Source organism: Zootoca vivipara, chromosome 5 (assembly GCF_965207765.1).
Source record: "Zootoca vivipara chromosome 5, rZooViv2.hap1.1, whole genome shotgun sequence".
Lineage (NCBI taxonomy): Eukaryota > Metazoa > Chordata > Lepidosauria > Squamata > Lacertidae > Zootoca > Zootoca vivipara.
Genome location: NC_142588.1, coordinates 13,083,010 through 13,107,724, shown reverse-complemented (window position 1 = coordinate 13,107,724; position 24,715 = coordinate 13,083,010). Strand labels below are relative to the sequence as shown.

General features: G+C 43.6%; 1 protein-coding gene across 2 annotated transcripts in view; it reads right to left on the bottom strand.

The window, feature by feature from the left end:
- The window catches only part of VCL (vinculin), a 79,246-nt gene that overhangs the window by 43,135 nt on the left and 11,396 nt on the right, over positions 1-24,715 (bottom strand). For both annotated transcript variants that reach the window (XM_035138681.3, XM_035138683.3), the window contains exons 2-4: positions 11,558-11,628; positions 6,276-6,426; positions 4,107-4,215 (exon numbers count right to left, since the gene is read on the bottom strand). In XM_035138681.3, coding sequence (XP_034994572.1) covers positions 4,107-4,215; positions 6,276-6,426; positions 11,558-11,628 — 331 coding nt within the window. The remainder of the gene's footprint in view (positions 1-4,106; positions 4,216-6,275; positions 6,427-11,557; positions 11,629-24,715) is intronic.

Below are 24,715 nucleotides of genomic sequence, written 5' to 3'. Positions count from 1 at the left end.
GGCTAGATGATCCATGGGTTCACTCCCATCTATGTGCCATTAACAGAAAACAATGCAAGCTGGCCAGTCCCCCAAAGGACTATTTGGCAAGCGCACTTGGAAAAACAAGGCCTGCCAGATGGGTGGGGGATAAATAATAAAATTGTTGTTGTTGTGTTGTTGTTGTTGTTTCCATATTTAGGAAAAAACAAAGCACACACCCTAACACTGGTGACATGCTAAGATGAACGCAGTAAGCTATTTAAAGTTGACTTGGGGTGGGGGGTAAGAGAAATGTCCTAAATCACTGCATTTAGATTAAATTCACATTTGTATCATATTTTGGGGACCCAGGTGGCACTGTGGGTTAAACCACAGAGTCTAGAGCTTGCTGATCAGGAGGTCGGCGGTTCGAATCCCTGCAATGGGGTGAGCTCCCGTTGCTCGGTCCCAGCTCCTGCCCACCTAGCAGTTCAAAAGCACATCAAAGTGCAAGTAGATAAATAGGGGACCGCTCCAGCGGGAAGGTAAACGGCGTTTCCATGCGCTGCTCTGGTTCCCCAGAAGCAGCTTTGTCATGCCGGCCACATGACCCGGAAGCTGTCTGCGGACAAACGCCGGCTCCCTTGGCCTATAGAGCGAGATGAGCGCCACAACCCCAGAGTCGGACACGACTGGACCTGATGGTCAGGGGCCCCTTTACCTTTACCTATCATGTTTTATGATACTGTTATATGCCAGTGTAATAGGCAGTACATAAATATTTTAATGAAATAAATAATAATAATATAATGAAATCATAGAGCTGGAAGGGACCACGAGGGCAATCTAGTCCAAATCCCTGCAATGCAGGAAACTCCCCCCCCCCCAATGTGGGGCTCAAACCCACGACTTTGAGATTAAGAGTATCATGCTCTACTGACGGAGCCATCCAGATGAATAAGGGCACTTCCAAGCCAAAGGATTTTCTCAGCTGTCAGGCATTTTGGTCAGTATACCCAGCATCTGCAAAAATGGACCCACGCTGTTCCAATACCAATGCTGATCCCAGCTATTCCAAATGGTCAACTGGAGAGTTGTAGTTCAGTAGCGGATTATGCACTTTGCAAGCTGAAGGTTGCAGGCCCAACTCTCATGCATCTTAATAATAATTTTATTATTTATACCCCGCCCATCTGGCTGTTTCCCCAGGTACTCTGAGTGGCTCCCAACAGAATATTAAAAACAGAATAAAACATCAAACATTAAAAACTTCCCTAAACAGGGCTGCCTTCAGAAGTCAGGTAGTTGTTTATTTCCTTGACATCCGATGGGAGGGCGTTCCACAGGGCGGGCGCCACTACCAAGAAGGCCCTATGCCTTGTTAACTGAAGGTATCAACTAACAGGAGTGGGAAAGGCAGTCAGTTCAGAATAGCCAGGTGATGCTTAGATCAAACAATAGCAGCTGACTCTAAAGTACAAAATATAAAATACAAAATTTCCCACATTGAATGGCACGTCAATCAGAAACACGATCAGGTGAACAAAAAAAATCATTTCCACGACGTAAAAAGGCATGATGCTACTAGTCTTAATATGTTCCCAACTTAGTACATTGATTATATTTATTCTCTGAACTATCGTCTGCACATCTCTCGGGAGACAGTGATCCAAATATTATGAGCTTCATACCAGAAAAGGTCATGCCCCAAAAGGTGGCAGCAATAGGAAGGAGATAACTCTGGCCGCAGCCAGCAGACCAAGATAGCCAATGAAAAATAAACAACCACAGCAAAACTACTAGAGCAATTGAGCAAAACAAAACACGTAAACAAAAAGGACAGGAAACGTTTCTAAAACAGAAACATGGAAATTATTTGCCTTGATTTTTATGCTTCTGTTTTTAAAAAAACGTTTCCTTTCACTTTCATGCCATCTTGTTTCTGTGAAATAGAAATGCATGTCAGCATATCCAACGTTAATGATGCGTTTAATTAGGAAGGGAATAACAAAAAAGATGAACAGTTATCCAATGCAAATGGGCAGCCTATGGGATTGCAAGAGTAGAGGCAGATATTGGAGCAGCATCCCGTAATTTGGGCAAGTTTGGGGTAGAGTTGGTGGCCCGAGTCTAATTGTCCCACAAATTCTTCAGGCCACACTACATTCAGAAAGTGAGAAGAGAATATAAAGAAAGCAAGACCTGCCAGCAAAAGGCAGATAGAACTCCCAGAATAGAAGACACATCGACTAGAGTAAGTGTTATCTAAACAGAGGCCTCCACCAGGATAAAATATACATTCCAAGTCTTGAATTTATCCAGCGCCTTGGCTAGGCAGGCCTACAGCAAGAAAACTCCACTCCCTACGAAGTCCCAGAAAATTACAAAGTCAGACAATAAAAAAGGGCGGAAACCTCATTGACCTCCAAGTTGAGACCACAGCACTCACTTAAAGGAATTTTTGACAGCTTGATGTATTAAATATCTGAAACAGCTGCTGTGGGCAATGCTTTACATTGTCTCTGGCTGCAAGCGACACGGTCTCACCCCATTTTTGTCCTTCATCTGCTCTTAAAAATTCAGTGTTTCTGCGTACCTCTCTGGAACACAGAGTCATGCTTGCTTCTTTCTCTACCTCCATTTTTTTTAATCGATATTGGAGAATCCCTTGATTTTCTGCTCCATGTAGAGCTATGGTCGAGCTAGCTGGGGAGTGCCTGTCTGCTCGTCCTGCTTCTGAATTCCTTCCTGACTCCCTTTCTGGGTCAGGAACGGTTTGTTCCTCTTGGCCATTCCTCAGGGTCAAAGTGGATGCGACAGAGGCATTTGTGTATTTGCTTGCCTCCCCCATTCATATATAAAGTGGGAAGGGGGAGAGGTCTAGAGGGGCTAAGTTTAACATCAGTAGGGGCATGCCAGAAGAAAAGAGCTCCTGAACTGAGTCCGGCTAGAAGGAAAAGTCCCTGAGACAATGGGACCCAGGGAGATAGGGCAGGGAAGAATCCAAAGCTTCTCTTTAGAGGTTAAGGATTTTGTGATCCCATTCCGTCCCCCGCTCTCCACTGCCAATTTATATGTGGATGCTGCAGGCGCATGGTTTAAAAACAGGGCTATCACTGTCATAACCCACAAATAGTGACTGTTTGCCAGCTTCAGCAGACTGGTTAGGGGGGGGGGAAGAGGGTTATGCGCCTCTCTATGCTGCTACCACATCAGGGTCAATGGTTCACAAAGTATGCAGGGGACGGCACTAAGCGCAAAGGTTTTATTCATATAGCACCTCCAGGGAGGTAACACTTCTCACACTTCAAGAAAACACATAGGTGATATATTATAATCAGCATTAGAAACTCAGATATATAAACTAGGCGCCAAATGGCTCCTTAAACAAGGGCTACTATGCTCTTTTAAAATGTGGGTTTTTTGGGGGGGGTTATTGGGTTGTTGTTGTTTTTATTTTGATTATAGATTTTGCGGTTTTATATTTTGATTTTATTCTGTAAACTGCAGATGATGACGACGACGACGATAGCGGTTGCTAAAACGGAATGGCTCAAAAGCCGTATTTTTCAAAATGGCTTCTTGGTTCCTGAAATTCATTCTGATTGTGCAAATAACATTTTAACTGATAGAATTCTACAGGATGTGGTATTAGTATGTGAAAACAGTCAAGATCCAAGGATCTGCAGGGCTTTCACCTCCAGATGGTGGAGACATCAGGCACCATCCTGGCGACGGGGAACCTTCATTTGGCCGCCAAGTGGCCGGTAGCCAGGCGCAAAATGTGCCTGGCGAATTTCGAATGCTGATTATAAACACAGGGACCCCACAGAGACCCTGAAGTTTGCAATGCCCCATTTCGAGCCAACGAATTCTAGCTCTAGTTACTCTCACAAGCGAGGTGTGTTCATTTGCAGTGGCCTTGCACCCAGTACTGGGCACGGGCTGGCAGGGGCAAGGCTTCAGGCAGAGCCTCTTGGTTCGAACCTGGAACCTTTGGCATGCAAGACATGAGCTTGGCCACTAAGCAACGGTGCCTCCCATAGCTCAGGAGAGAGAGAGAAGGGGGAAAATCTCCACATTATTCAAGGTGCTGGGTAAAACATTGCTAGAATGCACTAAGAGGAATACTGGGAATGTCTAACCTGGCCCTAGGTTCTTTGTGTACGTGACCAGGTCCTCCATAGTTTCCACCACCTCTGCCACTGTTAGGTATTCCAGAATTCCTTTGCAGACACGAATGATTTTACGGACCTTAAATAATAATAAAAAAGGTAATCATTAGTGTTTTTTTTCCTTTTATCACAACGAGCCAACATGACTTCAAGTTAAAGGCACTGTTTCTGATCAAGAGCAGAGCATGCACAACGTCAGTGGCAATACGGAGAGACACGCCACAGCATGGGGGAAGTGATTTGAACAAACACCCACTGCTTTCCAGCATACAGTGGTACCTTGGTTATCAGACTTAATCCATTCTGGCAGTTGGTTCAACTCCAGAAACTGTTCGAAAACCAAGGCACAGCTTCCGATTGGCTGCAGGAGCTTCCCGCACTCAATCGGAAGCCGCGTCAGATGTTCGGCTTCCGAAAAACATTCGCAAACCGGAACACTTACTTCTGGGTTTGCGGTGTTCGGGAGCCGATTTGTTCAACAACTAAGCCATTCCGAGAACCAAGGTACAACTGTATTTCTTTTCAGGGCAACAAACATGTGTTGTTCCGCACACTTTGCAATAGGTCTGTTTTCCCTCACAATAAAACACCACGTTTAGTTGCTCTGGGATGAATGTCTGGTAGGTGCAGTGCTCTACCCCAGGCATCCCCAAATGTGGCCCTCCAGATGTTTTGGCCTACAACTCCCATGATCCCTAGCAAACAGGAGCAGTGGTCAGGGATGATGGGAATTGTAGTCCAAAACATCTGGAGGGCCAAAGTTTGGGGGTGCCTGCTCTACCCATTACCCATCAACAGAAAAAGATGCCCGCAGAGTTGCACAAAGCTGCCTCCTAGGTCGCTTTCCCCCCATCGTGTTCTTTCAAGTAATGTTCTCTGTGCAGCAATGAATGCAAAATCCCTTGAAATAAAATGCAGGCCTTCTATATTTAGATGCTATATGAGCACTGTTGAATGTGTGAAATTAAGCACAGCACGGGAGAGAATGTTTCATTTTAAAGCTTCAGCCAAAAGTTGCATTATATTATCGTTTCTTTAATATTTGCAGCGTGACAGTGCAAGTTTGAGAACCCGCTACCAAAATCACAAAGTTGGGGAAAGAGTGAGCCCTTTCCAGAAATCAGCTTCCCTGAAGGCAAATTAACTGCTCCATAATTTCAAGAGCTATTATCTTGAATGATATCAATAAGGAATGGGAGAGTAATTGCTAATAAACCAGGCGCCAAGGATACTCATAGCATGGCTGATAAGCTTCGCTTTAATGCACCTCTCCTAAGCCTCTACAGTACTAACTAAAAAGCACTGAAAAAATACAGTCATTGTCTCTGCTAAGGAACATCTTGCATTTATTCTCAATGCCAGGACCGCATGGTATAATGTTAATTCAAAACATGCAGAAATAAACTTCAATAAAGAGTACTGGTGAGAAAAATCTTACTTTAAAAAACACGTACAGTCGTACCTTGGATGTTGAACGGAATCTGTTCCAGAAGTCCGTTCGATTCAGAAACCAAAGCGCAGCTTCTGATTGGCTGCAGGAAGCTCCTGCAGCCAATCGGAAGCTGAGGAAGCCCCGTCGGACGTTCGGCTTCCAAGAATAGTTAACAAACCGGAACAGTCACTTCCGGGTTTCTGGCGCTTGGGAGCCAAAACGTTCAAGAACAAAGCTTTTTGAAAACCAAGGTACGAATGTAATACCATCATGAAAAGTTGATTGATGCATTTCACACTTTTCAATGCTGTGGTTCAGACAACTGTTGGGGGCTTTATAAACAGTGTTTTATGAAGTCAGGAGTGCTCTCCCTTTTCCTTCCCACTCTCTTGTGATGTGCAGATTTTAGCCAGAGTCACTCTACCTTACTTTCCTGGCTTGTTAACAACATTAAGCCAGAGCTCAGAGCCAGTTTGGACATAACAGGGAACTCTGGCTTAATACAAGCCGGAGAAGACAGGAATTTTGCGCATGGTGTGCAACTCAGTGAGGGCAAGGGAAAACCCTCCCCAGCCCCAATACTCATTCCTGGTTTTATGAATCATGCTTTTATAAACCACTAATGCAGAAAACAATATCCAGGCAAGCGCTCTAAATTTGCAGCCAGGTATTGCGTAGGTGTTGCTAACTGGCATTAGAAAGCTCACCTCGGCCTCATCGAATGTCAGAAGCAAGTCCGATGTTCCAGAAAGGATTCCTCTTGATCCGTCAATGAGGTAATCACGAGCAGGTACTGAGTAAGGGTCCGTTTGGAGCATCTGCGCGGCCTGTACAAGCTTTGTGCAAGCATTTTCCACCCTAGGAGGAAACATTGTGAGAAAGAAATTAATGTCAGTCCCGCTACCTGTAGGGGACAGACGGGAGCCAACTCTGGAGCAGTATGACTACAGACCAGTGCTTCCCAAACTCTCCAGCTGTTTTTTTGGACTACAACTCCCATCATCCCTAACTAGCAAGACCAGTGGTCAGGGATGATGGGAATTGTAGTCCAAAAACAGCTGCAGACCCAAGTTGGGGAAACACTGTGATAGACCATCTTCCTTCACATTGTACACAGATTATTTAACATATCCTCTTTACTCCTACTCCCACGGCAGGGTGCTTTTTCTAGTTAAAATGTAAAACACAGAAACAGAAGATTGGTCCATCTAGCTCTTAGTACCCTTAACCCTGGCTGGAGGCCCTTTTTCTTGGTTTTGGACAGGAGTGATTCCCAGCTGCTGGGATTAAAGTCTGAGACCTTCTGGATGCAAAGCATGCACTCTGCGCCTGAGCAATGGTCCTTCCTCTTGCATAAAGCGGGTTTCATTTGAAGCATGTATGACATATGTTAAAAAGGCCAATGTTTAGGGAAAACTACATGTTACATGCCAATGTGCATTTAAAAACTATTAACCGATGGCCTGTTTTGGTTTAAAAGTTGCTTGCTGGAGGCAGAGGGGTAGGACCCAGTTTTGTCACTGAAACAAACCTTCACAGACACCACCTTCATAGGTGGAACTATGCAGCAATAGGGCACGTTGAATTTTTCAACTTTCATATTCCAAAAATGAGGGGTACTAAAAAGCTGTAACATGACTTGGGGGTTCAAAAGATATTTCAGTTAAATTAATATAATTTAGTTTTGCTTGGCGAGTAAACTGTGTGCGAAATTGCATAGAAATCGTTAAAAATGATTGCCCAGTACTTGCAGTTATGTTATATTATTATTATTATTAAGCATCACCTGACATTTTCAGAAGGCAACACTAAAATTATTTGGTTTTCTGAAAGCAATTTATGTGCTTCTTCAGCAAATGTAGACTTACGAAGCTAAATGCTGCCCAGTCTCAAAAACAGCAGGTTTGAATTCCTCACACCCAAAAGCTTATTGTTAAGACCCCGCACTGAAGAAATTTGCAAAGTTATGTTTCACTCCCTAAATGTTCACTGCCTTAATGCAGCCAGTCTTAGCAGCTCACTCCACCTCTTCTTTCAAGGATTGGCGGCAGGAGGGGCATGTCACTTGTTGGGACATCTGCATACGGTAGCTTCCATTTGTTTATGAACCTCTTGCCTTGCTCATGTACCTTACCTCCTCCTCCCCCCAACTATCACCCCAGTGGTATTTGAAGGACCATCTTGCCCTGAGGGGAGGGGAGAAGAAGAAAGCTTGAGGAACTGTCACCAGCCTGCTATCACTCTGTTCTGTTCTGTTTGGAATACAAAAATCTGTGCATGACTCATACAAGTTTGGCATTCAGAGGTTGTTGAGTTGTTGTTTTTTTTAAATTATGCTTTAACCAAGGAAAATGACTCCCGATAGTCTAGACCATTGGACCATCAGCTACGGCAGGCTGACATTATTTGCTGGCTTGAAATATAGTTAAAACAAGCCATTACTTTATATGAAGAATTCTAAGTCCAAAATTATTAAAATGCCATTTGTGAAACGGTTACATTCCTTTTATTCACAGTGAGCTTTCTAAAGCGTCAAGTCTGAAATCAGACAATATGCTCTCGCAATGTACACAATAATCTAATTTCCCAGAGCACTAATCTGAGCACTTTTCGTAGCTCAGGGACTCGGAGCTGCAATATAATTCTCACCTACAGTAATTTTTTGATCAGCATAATGCAAGAGCAGCATTCAGCTGGAGCCAAGACCAACTTGTTGATAAAATCTGTGGATTTTGTCGAGTTCAATACACAAAATGATGTATTGCACTGACAGCAAGCTACTGGACGTGCGAACTAAGCTGTAACAGAGATGAGAGAGTAACATCCTATTTACAAGCCAAATTTAGCAAAAGATTAAATATAATTCATTTGGCTGGTTTTAGATAGCAGCCAAGTATCTTGTAAATGCCACTAGAGCTGTGTGTGCTAAAACATCTACAGTGATACCTCTACTTACAAATGTTTTTACTGATGAACGGAGCTCCGTCTGCCATCTTGGAAGCGGTTTAGATAGGATGTTTTCTACTCACGAATTTTTAGATAGGGTTGCTTCGACTTACGAATTTTTTCTCCCAATGCATTCCTATGGGATTCGACTTACAATTTTTTTCGACTTACGAATGTGCTTTCGGAACGCATTAAATTCGTAAGCAGAGGTACCACTGTACATCCTTTCCAGATAAAAACACAGCACTATTCATTTTTTTAAGGTAGAACTTCAGTCTCTAAAATGCTATTATTTCTGCAGGAGTGAACGTATGTATCATTCTCTTGCCTATCGCACATCATTTCCTTCAAGTTCTCCTATTTGTGCCTGTACAGATCCTGACTTTGGTTAACTTCCTCTTATTCTTATGGCTAATCTGATTTTACAACTGGCATCAAGGTTTGACTGCTTACAAGCCATAGTTATTAATCTTGAGGTGCTAAGAGCGCATGGTACAGTTGCAATGCAGGCAAACAATTCTCATGGAGATGGTAGAGCCATCTCAGGGCTATATATTACAGATAGTTCACATCACTGAACCCCTTTCCCATATGCAATTAACCCCTTCCACATAGAAAATGGTGTTAAGGAGAAGGTTTCAGCCTAGTCTTTTCCCTAACTAACAAGCTTGCTCAGTCAATTTTTTTTACGCATGGAGGAACATTCATCAAGGCAAGCCCTCACCTGCAGTCTTCAGTGATACAGCCCCAAAAGATATTTATTACCTCAGTGTGAATATAGCCAGCAACACTGGGAACACAACATAGGTTGGGATCCAACACAACGGGCCAGAGGGTTGGGGTGGGAGTTCTTTGAACAGCTGACTCCCATGTCATAACACAGGGGTCCCTAATGTAGTACCCACAGCCTAAAAGCAGCCAGGCCATTTCCCCAATTTAAAACTACCTCCCTTCCCCCCCAACCACCAAAACAACTGCTGTTAGCTGGGGCGGGGGGGGGGGGAGAGACAGGGAGAGAAAGAAAGATGCAATGTGGGTCCCCATTTCCCTTCACAGCTGCTTTGAAAGGTTGTTTAAATAAAATAAAGACTGCAGGGGGAGGGATAAGGGTTAATCATCCCAGAGCAATAGTCAAGCGAAAAGAGACCTCCGAGACCTGATCATGGATCGCCCATGTCACAACTTTTGTGTCCACCAGTTTCAAAAGTTGCTGGTTATGTTCAAGGGCATTTTCAAATCCTAGACCCTATCTGTGCTATCCGCTTAAAGCAGTATCATGCCATTTCCAACAGTGATGGCTTCCCCCAAAGCATCCTGGGAACTGCAGCTTGCTAAGGGTGCTGTTAGGAGAACCCTGTTCATCTCACCTAAATGCAGTAATACCAGGCCCTCCATGGGTCCCCATTCTCAGATTAACAAAAGCCATCCCAGTTTCTGATTTGATCCCAGAATGTCCCGTTTTTCCTTAGGATGTCCCTATTTTCATTGGAGAAATGTTGGAGGGTATGGAGTTATATGACCCAACCCCCCCCAAAAGCCAAGGAGATAAGTATCTATGCAACCTTTAGAAGACATCTGGGATTTTTTTTAAAAAAATGTTTAATTGTGTTTTCTATATATGTTGGAAGCCACCCAGAGCAGCTGAGGCAACCCAGTCAGAAAAGCGGTGTGTAAATAATAAAAGTATCATTGTTACTGTGTTATGGAATAGGATGTCCCTATTTTCATGGGAGAAATGTTGACGGGAATGTAATGCAATGTATTATACTCTGATTCACAGTATGAATTCCCAAGACATAATAATAATAGTAATAATAATAATAATAATAATAATAATAATAATAATTTATTATTTATACCCCGCCCATCTGGCTGAGTTTCCCCAGCCACTCTGGGTGGCTTTCAACAGAACATGAAAATGCAATAATCTATTAAACATTAAAAGCTTCCCTAAACATAATTAGATCTTCCTATGCTTTAGAGAAAAGGTTGGATGTAATCACAGTGCAGTGTATCTTATATTTAAAGCAGGCAGAGCAGTTACTAAGCAAATATTCAAAATAATCCACAATGCAAATAGATCTTCATACAATTTTCCATTTAGCTTTCTCACTGCCCCAGATTCCCACCTCCTGACAAAGGCATTCATGTGCTTGAGGAACATCTTTCTTCCCCAGATCATGGGATCCTCCCTCCCCCAACAATTTAGCAAAACCTTCATCTGTCTTAACTAATAAAGAACACACACTATTCAGAAGCTGGCCAGAAACAGCCATTTTCAATAAGGAATTTGTATTTGACATTGTCAAGGAAATTGGCTGAATGATTACAAAAGTGATTATTTCGCCTTCAAAACCTCCAAAGAGAAAATCATTATATCTTTCGCACCGACGCATGAAGTTAATTACGAGCACCAGTCAATTAGCTTTCAGGTATCAAACAAAATCAGAGCCAGACCAAGGGCACACACAGAGAAAAGCAGACACACCACAACTTGACACTGTCAACCAAACTAAAAGGGACTTTTATCTTGGGGCCGAAAATATTATTTGTGCAGCTAATTGTTGGAGAACTCTATACTGAAGAAGGGGGGTATTGGAACAGCTAAGACCCCATTACAAAGTCCAGTCCAAATTAACCCAAATCTCTGATGAATAACATGAATTTTCATTGCTAAACTCATATATATATATATATATATATATATATATATATATATATATATATATTTCAGATATTTGGACATAAGCCCGGTTCTCCCTGAGGTGGTCAACCTGTGTGAGGGCTGTACCACATAAGACCACAAGTGGAGGTTCACCACACAGAATTAAAAAAAAACCTCCCGGCATACAGTGTAGGGGAAAAAGCATCCTGATGTATTAGTTTGCTATGTGCAGGTATTTTTGCTTGCTTGTTTGTTTACTGAGAAGCATTCAGTCAAGTGAGGTCTCACTTGCACTCCAAAATAGTACGGCACTGAAAGGTTACCGAGGCTTACATTTTCTAAAACCACTATCAAGACTTGCCATGTTTATTTACTTACTTAATGAACGCAGGAGGCATGTCTCTCTTCAAAATCTGGTCTTCCGTTGTCTGTACGGTTTCTTTTCCAACCTGCAGCAGGAGCAAAAAAAGTTGTTGTTTTTTTTAAAATCACCAGCTTCAGAATTGCAATGTAAATTTCTTAATGAAGTCAAAATATGAACAGCAGCTTTTCCTGTTCCCATGGTTTACTACTTAACTGGCAGTGCTAGAAACTCATATATATAAGCTAGGCGCCGAATGGCTCCTCAAAGAAAGGTTACAGACACCAAAGTGGAATGTTGAGTTGCCATTTTGGGGCAAGATGGCTCTAAAGTCTTATTTTTCAAGTGATGGACTGACTGTGATTAATTCTCATTTAAAGATCTGGCTAGTTCAGGTGAAAACCTTGAGCTAGGTTAAGAGCTTTGGGAACTTAAAAGAAGAAAAGTCACTTGATTCAGGGACAGTCCATATATATATTGGCCGATTCCGGCCTCTTTTTCTTAATGGTGACATGGCCCATTCATAACGTAAGACTATTCTTCACAACTGTGAGCAGGGCAGAGGGGTGCAGCGAAGACAAGCTGCAACAACTAACTACAGTGGAACCTCGGTTTTTTAGTGTTTCGCAAGCTGAACCTTTTGGAATGCAAACCCCAAAAACCCAGAAGCAAATGCTTCTGTTTTCAAAAGCGCCTCAGAAGTCGAACGGCTTCCGCCGTGTGTTTTTCAATTTTCTCAAATGAATTTGCCGACAGGCCTTTGCGCCTCGGTTTTCGAACGTTTCGGAAGTCAAACTGTCTTCCAGAACGGATTACATTTGAAAACCGAGGTTCTACTGTATAATGTTGTTCACTGTTCCTGCTCAGGCTGCCCAGAAAAAGCATTTTAGTTCCTGAAATTCAATCCGATTGTGCAGGTGCAATATAACTGATAGAATTCTACAAGATGTTGAATTTGTATGTGAAAACAGTCACAACCCAATGATTCCCAGGCATGCACCGTGACCTCCAGATGGTGATGTCACCTAGCATCCAGGCATTTTCACTTGCTTGCAAGTAGCCGATAGCCAGGTGCGAAAAGCTCCTGGCACCTGGCTAATTTCGAACACTCCTCTGAAGAGGAGAAGGATACCCAAGGCATTGGAATGAAGCAGACTAAAGTGACAGCACACTAGCACGGTCACAAATCTGAAGGGTTCCCATCTAACATGGTCGCGTTACAAGAATGGAATGAAGCATATTCGCTGCAACAACCAATTCCTCCGTAGCGCATGCTTGTGGGCTTGGGCAGAGAGATGCTGCAGCAGAGGGGTTCTGGAACAGGAAGCCCATGGGTAAAATTTGAACCTAGAGCTTACTGGATGGCTTTGGGCAGGCCACTCTCAGCCTCAGCCCCACATCTACAATATAAATATTACGACTGGCCTGCCTTAACATGCTTGCTAGAAGGCTTGTCACAGGGGAATGTAAGCGAAACACTTTGGGTACTTGAAAGCACTGTATTTCAACATGCAACCATGAAAAGCGTTAAACGCCACTGAATTGCTCTTTGCACTACTAAATCACTTAAAATGTCCGCGAACAAAATAAATGCACCAATGGCAAGCACACTCCATTCTCTAGCAAAAGACTTGAGACCCTTCTTGACTGGTTCATTAACAAACAAACTCTACAACACCAATATGAAATTATCAGCTTTGTTTAAATATTGTTGCGGAAAACTGGGCTGTACACCTTCTGTATTTTTATGCTGGGAACAAGCTCTTAAATATTTACTACACCAACGCTATATCACAATAAATAATAATAATAATAATAATAATAATAATTCATGAGAGAATATGTTATGTAAGTACGAAACAGAAGCTGCCTCCTAGACTGATGCCTGGGGGTAGGGATAATTGGAAAAATCTGGAGACCAGCTTGTCATTGTAGTGTACCTTGTAGATTTCTGACATTTCAATCACTCACTTACTCAGTGGATTTCCCCCTTTCAATCTGCTTCAGTTTGGATCAGCTCAGAAGGAATTGTGCAAGCCATTTGCTAGCTACTAGTTGTCGAATCAAGCAAAATCCACCATTGTCATGTCTCAGATTCCTCCTTTCACCAGCAACATTTAATACGTGGATGTGCCTTATGGGACTGCGCGGTACCTGGTTCTCAACATCACAATATGTTACCAGCTAAACATCACAATATACTGATATATCACGACGTCTGAAATAAGGATGGAGCTATGTTAAAGGCATTGGCTGGCTCACAGCTTTTTCTGCATTGTGTGTGTGTGCTATGCAAAAATGACATCATGATTCACAGTATATTGGCAGGTCAAAAATTATGGAACCAATATCACAATATGGACTTCAAACTGCTTCTGGAAGTTATGTTGATGTATCGCCCACCCTAGTGCCTTACTGCACACAGTGCCAAGGAGAAACTGTGCTATCCCTGGCCCAATGACCACAATAAACCCAAGGAAGCCAATATTTGGCATCTTGCACCATAACTGGTGACTCAGAAGTCATCCCTGAAGCTCCCAATGATATGAGTCAGGGGGCAAGGAGTTCTTTTTCCTCCTTCACGTTCCTCATAAAAGCCCACTTCCTGTTATTTACCCAGAGCTATGAGCAAAGGGAGGAATTCAACATTGCACCCCTCGGATTGTTTTGCTGGAGCAAGCAAATCCCATTTCGCCTGCCCCCATGCATTGCTCTGGGGGGTTCTCCTGACCCTCAAGAGCTTATTTGAACCCTAGCCACTGCAACATAAATAAGAATTTGGGTTCCCGGTGGTCAGAGCAGCTTACAGTCGAAATGTCAATATGGGGGCACAACACCAAGGAAAGGGATGAAGTGGTGAATGTGAGCAAATGCAACAGTTTCATACTTAAGGTTCATTTTTGTCTGGGGAGAAGGACTGGGCGACTAAGCCACAGACGTCACACGAAAGGCTACTTTTAGAAGCAAGTACTTCCAGTTAGTGCCACAAACTACAAGGAAGCAGTACTATGAAATCTCTGCAAGCCACGCAAAATACTTCCAGCCTGCAAAAGGAAGAGAGGTGTATTTTAGGAGTGTGGATGCACTGAAATTACTATTTACAGCTCTACTAACACAACACCTCCCTGCCCCCATTTTCTGCAGGTTATTACTGTATATAAATACATCTGGACATTCTCTTCTTGCACAGTATGGATCCCGGAATGTGTTGAAACAAAAGATAAGAATACAGAAGGACACACAGGCTCACTTTCTCTTTCTCTCTCTGCAGGCATGCATGGCAGAAATGCTTCCCCATTTGGACAGCATGGGAAAGGGTTTTCCACGGATACCAATATATGATAAAGCTCGTCTGTGCAGGGAGGGACTCTGGTCTGATAGGGCCCCTCCCCACATGAAATAACTCTGCAAAGAAGTTCTACATAGAATCGTGGAATCACAACATTGTAGAGCTGGGCGGGATCCAGAGGGTCATCTAGTCTGTTATAAGAATTTTAAGCTCTCAAATATAGAATAAATATTCATAAATGCACACATATCTAAATATATGAACCATTGTCTGAAATAATATGGGAGAGCAATCCTGAAGCCATTTTGACTCTCCCAGTGACCTCATAATATTCCTCTGCAGTAAGGGAGGCAAATGGGGAAAGCCTTCCCATTGTCTTTTTGCTTACAAATCCTGTCTTAAGGGTGTATTTGTGCATGAATCGGGTGAGCCTGTTACCGGGATTCAGGAACTAAAGTATTAACCATCATAAAAGAATGGTCAGACTGCCCAGGTAATACAATCAGTCATTTCTGCTATAGACCACCTCCCTCTGTGATGTATGGAAGATGTTTTTTGGGGGGTGGTGGTCTTGGGCTACAGGGCGGGCAATTTCAAAAGTATATATGAGGGCTTACGCACCATTGTTCAGGGTTCTTCTCCCTCTTGCGTGTGGCGAGTGGGGACCCTGTTGCAACAGTTCCTTGAAGGCTTACTGGCTGCTTTGCTTCTCAATATACTCTGGTTAGCCTCTGTTATTTTATCCTACCGATAGGGAACCCACCTAAGGACTCTGTACAGCCTCTGGAATACCCCATAAGGGAAAGGGAGCAGTTTTTCTTCAACAAGTCCCAACCCCCTGCATTGCAGGAATCTCAACTAGATCTAGTTCAGTTGGTCATCCAACCATGGCTTAGAAACCTCCAAGGAAGGAGAATTCCGCCACCTCTCGTGGGAGTCCATTCCAGTGTCAAAGTCCTAGTTATTCTGGGTCTTGTGGACTGTTGAGGACATGGAGGAAAACAATTCCAGAGGGCCTCATCAACTCATTTCAGCTGAGCATCAAAGACAAGAACTGCTCTCTTCGCTGCTCTTTTGCATTTGGAGGTGGTGGTGAGAATACACTTTTGCCTAATCAGAGCTTTCCCAGATGTTCCCATTGTTTTTTATGACCAGCCCCTTCTTCTTTCCCAAGGGGAAGGAAAATAATATCCATGGCGAGGTCAGCTGAAGACAGAAAAACGAAAAGTCTAACGTTCTAATTTTCAATTCGTCTTGAATAGGTTTTCAGCGCTGCTGCCGTTCTGACAATCAAACAGTGGGAGGCAGGGAGAGCCACGGGAACAGAACAACAGCCTACGATGATTACCCTTTTCCAGATTTGCTCCATCACACTTGACATTTCAGACATGCAAATACTATGCCAAGTGTTATAATGTACAAAGCAGAGCTGTTTGGGTTGGGTTGTTGTTGGTTTTTTTAAGTCTTTCAGCAGTTTTATTTTGCTTCGACTCAGACCAACACGGCTACCTACCTGTAGCAGTGATCACATTAGTATCTACGTAATCTGACACACACACCCCACAATCTGTTGCCAGCTGCTAAATTGATTGGGATGGGGGCAAGGATTCCTCCTAGGAAAGGCTTCCAATAATTCTATTGAATAGATCGGAGGTAGGCAAACTAAGGCCCAGAGGCTGGATCCGGCCCAATCGCCTTCTAAATCCGGCCCATGGACGGTCCAGGAATCAGCATGTTTTTACATGAGTAGAATGTGCGCTTTTATTTAAAATGCATCTCTGGGTTATTTGTGGGGCATAGGAATTCATTCATTTTATTTTTCAAAATATAGTCCGGCCCACCACATGGTCTGAGGGACGGAGGACCGCCCCCCCCAAAAGGTTGCTGACCCTTGGAATAGATGCACCTTTATAACACACCGCCATTTAACTGGAAAGAATGGCCAGGTCATTACTATTATTATTCTTATTTTGCGTTTCAGGATAAATATAGACGGAAACCTTATAGAGAAATGTCCATGACAGCTTGGTGCAGATGTGTGACTTGTTCAGTTTCCAGGCATATGGCCAACCCAAAAAGAATACCATCTTCTGTCCTCAACTGAGAGGAAGTTCATGAGAGTTGTTTCCTTACAGCAGCATTTGCTGCTACAAACTTTATACAAGCAATACTGCATGTAAAAATAAATAAATATTTAACACTCTGAAACCTTAACTACACTAAATTTAAAATGCTATTATTTATCCTTAGTGCATTTATGTGGCATCTGTCCATCAACACACTCAATTCTAGGTTTTAGTTTTCTGCTGGGTTTCTCCTGAACTACTTTATTCTATACAAACACGCATGGAACATTATAGTTCCAACCCTTGTGCTGTTAGCAGCCGATGAAAGATGAATTCATATTTAACTGATAGTTATTTAGCTAGCATCAGCATCAGATATTTATTTGTTATTTAATCTGTTTAATCTGTTCTTTAATTCTTAAGACAGCTGGGGAGCCCCAATGATAACACTCTCTATGAATCATTTGTTTCCCACCAGATTGTCAATGCTGCGTCTTAAAATCAGAGCAAACTTGAGTAAATATTTGGTTTGCAGGCTTGATAATGCTTTTGTGTTTGGCTGGCTGTTTTGACAACTGCCTTTAAATGATAAGCATGTTTTGCATGCTTGTGCAAAACTACACAACCCCTGCCCCCCCCCAAAATAATCAACCTGCTTAATATCCACACGATAAACAAGAATTGGTCAGAGAGAACTAAATGTGATATATTACAGAGAGCTTTTTAATGATCATGGTGAGACTATAAACCACCAAAATTCAGAATATCACTACACACAAAGTATGTCAAATCAGGGGGAGGGGGAGACAACAAACACTTTCCATTTCAGAATACAAGGAGCCAGAGACTACTATTGTGGGCTACATCACAATTTAACAAAATGAGTGAACAGCTCACACTGGCCCAATAAAGAACAGGCCTTTAGCCACACAGATACAAATTTGCAGAACATGATACATTTTGTTGCAGATTTTGTCATTTTCCCCCCCTGAAGCTTCAGGTTTCTAGGTTCCCTGGCTCCTGAATCCTGCTGATTGTAAATTATATGAAACTGCCTTCACTACCGTTGCTAAGTAAAGGAAGAGACGATGTCAGGCAAACAACACAGAGCAAGTGACTGGTTTTCCTATCAACTGACAGGAGTCACTCACACAATGCCTCAGGGCAACCAACTGCCTAAGTGTGTTGTCGGTATCAGGAAAAAATATGGGAGGAGGACACTCCTCAAAAGGTCGAGGATGTGAAGCATGAAACTGCCATTTGTTTAGAAACTTGGCTGAAATCCTAAAACACATTTACCTGGGAAGAAGTCCCACAGAACTCAGTGGGAGTTACTTACCAGGAGGCATGCCTAGACCTGCGTTAAAGGTTCATCTGCTGCATCTAAGAGGTAAGGCGATGCTACTGGCCATAGGCAGGTGGGAGAGAGATAAAGAATCATGGAATCGTACAGTTGGAAGGGACCCCGAGGGTCATCTAGTCCAGTGTTTCTCAACCAGTGTGCCTCCAGATGTTTTGGGACTACAACTCCCATCATCCCTAGCTAGCAAGACCAGTGGTCAGGAATGATGGGAGTTGTAGTCCCAAAACATCTGGAGGCACACTGGTTGAGAAACACTGATCTAGTCCAACCCGCTGCAATGCAGGAATATGCAAATGACCCATACAAGGATCGAACCTGCAACCTTGGCGTTATCAGGACCACACTGTAACCGCTTTTGAAATGACTGTATGGAACTGACCTTACGCTACGGACTTAAAGCTCTATCACTTCCTCAATGATCTGTTGGCAGATTTTATCAATAATCGCACAAAGCAACAACAAATATACATCCCCACATTTCCTCTTTAAATATACTCTTTAGCATATTTCTCAGGCAAAACAAAAATCTGCAGGGTTTCTTCTTGGCACGGGGGGGGGGGGGCAGGAGAGGGAAGAAAGCTTCAGTCCAGCAGTCCACACCACAGATTTAACCCAGTTTAACAGCCATTTCTATCTCCCTAAGTAAGCATGTGGTATCTGTAAGCAAATGTGCAGAACGCTTACCAAACAAAATAAAATAAAAATGTGGTTCTCAGGATTCCTTGGGGAAAACCAAGGCAGTTAAATTGACATGAAAGTGGTATAGATGTTATTTCTTCTATGTGTCTTCTAAGTTTTAAGGAACTTGGTGCTATTGAATCTGTCTTAAAATATTTACAAATAGTCCACTAAAAATAAGCTTTGGGTCTGTTTGAATATAACAACATTAAATGTGCTCTACTGACCTTTTTCCTGAAATCAAATATTTCAACTCAACTAAACTTAGCTACTGGGGGGTGGTGGAAATATTTTTATTGCATGTACAATTAAATCAGCCAGGCCTTGGGCTAATTAAACCATCTATGAGGGGCATTTTTTGGGTTGGATAGTATGATATGTATGCTTGTGTTTTATATTGTAACCCAGGGGTCAGCAAACTTTTTCAGCAGGGGGTTGGTCCACTGTCCCTCAGACCTTGTGGGGGGCTGGACTATATTTTTTGGGGGGGGAAATAATGAACCAATTCCTATGTGCCACAAATAACCCAGAGATGCATTTTAAATAAAAGCGCACATTCTACTCATGTAAAAACACGCTGATTCCCGGACCATCCATGGGCCGGATTTAGAAGGAGATTGGGCCAGATCTGGCCCCCAGGCCTTCGTTTATCTACCCATGTTTTAACCCCCTCTGTGATCTTGGATGAAGGGCAGTATTTAAATTTTATAAACAACAACAAAAATTATGATGATGTGTACTTTTCAATTATATTATACTGAATACAACTCAAATAACCATGTTGATTTAGGGTATTAAGAATCTCCCCCCTCCCCATTTTCTAAGTCACAATTTTCTGGGAAACCAGTGTCACTGCCCAGCATCTCTTGCCAGTTCACAGCTTCGTGTGTATGTGTGTGTGTGTGTGTGTGTGTGTACCTTCCTGCAAAGAAGCAGGATCACGGACTGTTTTATTCATTAAGCAACCAAAAATTCCTAGCAACCACAGTCCGGACAGTCAATGTGTGAGCCACACTGTCACATGCACAACACAATATATTTTTAACAGTGTTACTCGTGTGCCCATTTTACAGGTTCAAAAACAGTTAAATCAGAATGTATCTATATTTTTCCACTGTCAACTCAAACTACTAGCAGGAATTTACACAGAGTTCCCTAGCGCATCCATGATCTGGCAATGCAATGCTCCAACTTCAAACCCATCAGCAGAACCTGGGCCACATCGTGATCTGCAACATTACAGGACTCGATGCTTAATAAAGGCAGATGCCTGCTAATAATTCTCACCCTTTTCTGGTTTTGATAGCCTTTAGGAATTGTGTGCTAGTAAATTCTTCCTAGCTTTGCCCAATAAGGAACATTAAATAGTTCCTAACTGGGAACCCCCCCCCCCCATGGCAGCACACAGAAGTTCCAACACAAAGGAAGGTGGGGAAAGTGAAAGCAAACAAACAGAATTTCTGCCCTAGCCCTTCACTTTGATGCCTCTTCTTCACTGGCAAACCATTAGCTCAAGGTGACATTCCAGTACTGTTAATGTAAAAACAGATTAATTATTGTGTCAAAAAGCAAAGCATCTCCCCACATACTGGTTTAATTACATTCTCTCCCCCCCCCCCCTGGCATTTTTATGGCTCATCTGTCACTTAGATTTATTATGTGACTGTCAACATCCTTACCTAGACTATCAAAAATACTGGGTTATATCACTCCCCACTCAGAAGCTGAAGCTAAGCTGCTTCTCTCTCTCTCTCTCTCTCTCTCTCTCTCTCTCTCTCTCTCTCTCTCTCTCTCTCTCTCTCACACACACACACACACACACACAGAGAGAGAGAGAGAGAGAGAGAGAGAGAGAGAGAGAGAGAGAGAGAGAGAGAGAGAAGCTTATTCCCATCAGATCCTTACAAGGAAATTGTCCTCAATGGATGCCTAGTTCTTTCAAGTGTCTCCATCGGCCTCTCCTACATCCTGCCAAGACTGCTAGCCCAGAGAACAAAGATTTACACTGTTGGCAGACCAGAGTTGAACTGAACCACTTTGTAGCAGGCAAGCAGGCAGACAGACAACTCTGGAATCACCCATCAAAATTTACTGCAGCCTATTCATCAGGACAAGAGAGAAGATCTGGCCCTGAGAAGCAAATGAACAGTGAAGCGAGAGAACAGCTGCAGTGTCTCCAGACAGCCTCAATCTATTCAGCGCTTAAGATGACGGAGGAAAAACCTGCAGAGGAGCCAGATTGAGAATCCAAGAGCCAAACCACGCACGAAAAGCGAGGCCTGTGGCTGAATCCCATGTTTTTTTCCTCAATGCAAAGTGGCACTGCAGGGTGGGTGGGTGTTAATTTGACTGGAGAAGAGTTGTTGGAGAATGGGGCTTTTAATTCTCTTCATTGCCCCACACTAGATCAGCACTTCACGTAACTCACACCAGGTTTTTCTGATGTTACCTGGTATGCAACTTTTAAGTGCAGCAGACTGGCAGAATTGCCAGCAGCCGCAGTTCACCTATCCCAGAAAGTGTATTTTCTGAAACAGAATTTCTGGAATAGGAAGTCAGCAATATTTGCTGGACTGCCTACCCCTGGTCCCACCAGGCCCCCACACTGAGATCTGCCTTGGAGGCCCTCCTGGGCATGCCCACTTCCTAGGGAGCCACAGGTCAATTCTGTGTCCAGGGCAGCTGCCTACCAGCTCCATCTGGTGCGCAGTCTGAGGCCCTACCTGCCTGCAGACTGTCTCGCCAGAGTGATGCATGCTCTAGTTATCTCCCGCATGGACTACTGCAATGCGCTCTACGTGGGGCTACCTTTGAAAGTGACCCAGAAACTACAATTAATCCAGAATGCGGCAGCTAGATTGGTAACTGGGAGTGGCTGCCGAGACAACATAACTTCCTTGGCGATCACTCGTAGCCGAGTAAGATTGTCTTCCATAAACACGATTTTAACAATGGGTCCGTAAGTGACTGTGGAGGCCAATTCTGAATCCGCACGTGCTTCCACAGTGGGGGCATTGTTTTCCGGGCAGAAGTTGATCACGGTGTGGATTTGCCAAGCGTGCCTTCCTCTTAGCACGTTTCTCCCTTGCGTCCTGAGTTTGAGTGTCTTCAAAGCCCATGACACCTTTGGGAAAGGCTGTTCTCCAACTGGAGCGCTCGCAGGCCAGTGTTTCCCAGTTGTCAGTGTTTATACTACATTTTTAAAGATTTGCCTTGAGACAGTCTTTAAACCTCTTTTGTTGTAGAGGTTAAGAGCGGTAGTCTTGTAATCTGGTGAACCGGGTTAGTGTCTCTGCTCCTCCACATGCAGCTTCTGGGTGACCTTGGGCTAGTCACACTTCTCTGAAGTCTCTCAGCCCCAATCACCTCATAGAGTGTTTGTTGTGGGGGGGGGGGGAAGGGAAAAGGAGAATGTTAGCCGCTTTGAGACTCCTTAGGGTAGTGATAAAGCAGGATATCAAATCCAAACTCTTCTTCTTCTTCTTCTTGGTGCTGCTGACCTTTAAAGCCCTAAACAACCTTGGCCCACTATACCTGAAGGAGCGTCTCCACCCCCATCTTTCTGCCTGGACACTGAGGTCCAGCTCCGAGGGTCTTCTGGCGGTTCCCTCACTGTGAGAAGTGAGCTTTCAGGGAACCAGGCAGAGGACCTTCGCGGTAGTGGCACCCTCCCTGTGGAACGCCCTCCCATCAGATGTCAAGGAAATAAACAACTATCTGGCTTTTAGAAGACAAATGAAGGCAGCCCTGATTAGGGAAGTTTTTGATGTCTGATGTTTTATTGTATTTTTAATATTTTGTTGGGAGCCACCCAGAGTGCCTGGGGAAACCCAGCCAGATGGACAGGGTATAAACAATAAATTGTTGTTGTTGTATTGTAGAGTTGGAAGGGACCTCAAGGGTCATCAAGTCCAACTCCTGCAATGCGGGAATCCTGCCCACAGCTGTCCCTGGGTGGGCTCAAACCACCAACCTTCTGGTTAACAGCAAAAGACACCGACCCACTGTGTCAGAGAGATGTAATGTTGCTGGTCAGGAGGGACAGGAATTTTGGCATGGTGGCCTCACAGCTTTGAAGCACACTCCGCCTAGACCTGTGATGAGTGACTACATTGCAAGGTTTTTGGAAGGTCTTGAAGGCTCATTTCTTTTTTTACTCTGTGAGCAATGTTTTCGGCTGGGTTGGGTATTATGTCTAAATACGTTTTATTCTTGTTACACTTGAAGTCACAACACTGAAACAAACTATCTCTATATTCATTTTAGGATTTGTAGCAAAAGAAACAGGAAGCGTTTGCCAGGTTGGTGGCAAACAACTGCCACAATGTAATCTGCGACTTGTTATCTACAGCTTAACTCTGAAGAACTGCTAGTTCCTGCACATTTTCCAGGGAAGGACACCCTCCTCCCGGACTCTGGAAGTTGAAAATGAGCAAGTTCAAGATGAATATTTTCACAACATCTAAATTAGCTCTGTACACTTTGCACCCTAAAGCTAAGATCTGAAAATTAGCATCTTTTTAAAATAAATCAGGAATCAACAAATGCAGTCACTCGCCATAGATGGCGTAGCATCTACCTTTCCCAACTCTGGCCAATTTCCCTTCCCTCCTCTCTGGCAAGAGCAAAGAAGGTCATCGTGATGAAGTTCAGGAAGACCTTAATGTGTATCATTGATTGGATCATCAGGACAAAATTATAAAAACGGGAGATGGAGGAAGCGGACAGAAGCAGCAGCTCTCAAGTGCACCACTTGAAAATTGTGCACAGGGGACACACACAACAGATGACTTAATAAACCTTTAGTTGTTGTTCTACAAATCAAAGCACATACATAACTCAATAACAACTGCAGCCTTGCCTTTGTCAAGAGCAGTGTTTCTCAACCTTTTTTGGGCCAAGGCACACTTGTTCCATGAAAAAAATCACGAGGCACACCACCATTAAAAAAGTTAAAAAATTTAACTCTGTGCCGCCCTATATTGACTATATAATTATGACTGTAAGAAACACTTGCCAATTGCTGTGTTGGTTGCAATCTCCTGTAATAAGGCTTCAGAAGCCGCTGATTTCTCTGCCAGCACAATCCTTTGCTCAGCAAGTTTCAGGTTGAGCTCATCCAGCCAGCTTCTTTAAGTTTGTCTAAAACCACCCTCCCGTGGTGGTGGCTGTTGAGAGCTGCGCTCGCCCCGCGTCGTGACCCAGCCAGCTTCCTTTTCGGTGGGTCAGTGCTCACTATTGGCGGCCGCCAGGCACGTGACAATGCAAATCGCCCTTCTCGTCGCCGCACGTCGCAGCACACCAGCCAGCGTCTCACGGCGGTTGAGAAACACTGGTCAAGAGAATCATGGCAGAACAGGATTTCACCATTGCCTAGCAGAAAATCGCCAGCTACCAAGGCCAGCCAGAATTTGTGAATCCCACAGAAGGCTTACAACACTCTACAACAGGCATCCCCAAACATTGGCCCGCCAGATGTTTTGGACTACAGTTCCCATCATCCCTGACCACTGGTCCTGTTAGCTAGGGATCATGGGAGTTGTAGGCCAAAACATCCGGAGGACCGCAGTTTGGGGATGCCTGCTCTACAATCTCCATCACAAACAAGGATTGGCCCACCAAGTTCTATGCAACACTAATACATGTGTCGCAGCTAGTGATGCAAACGCCTAGATTTTGCAGCAAGCCAACATGAACTCTGCGAATGAAGAAACTTCCTCACAGAAGTAGCCTGGCTTGGGGGGGGGGGGCGAGACTGCTAACTCAACTATACAGATAC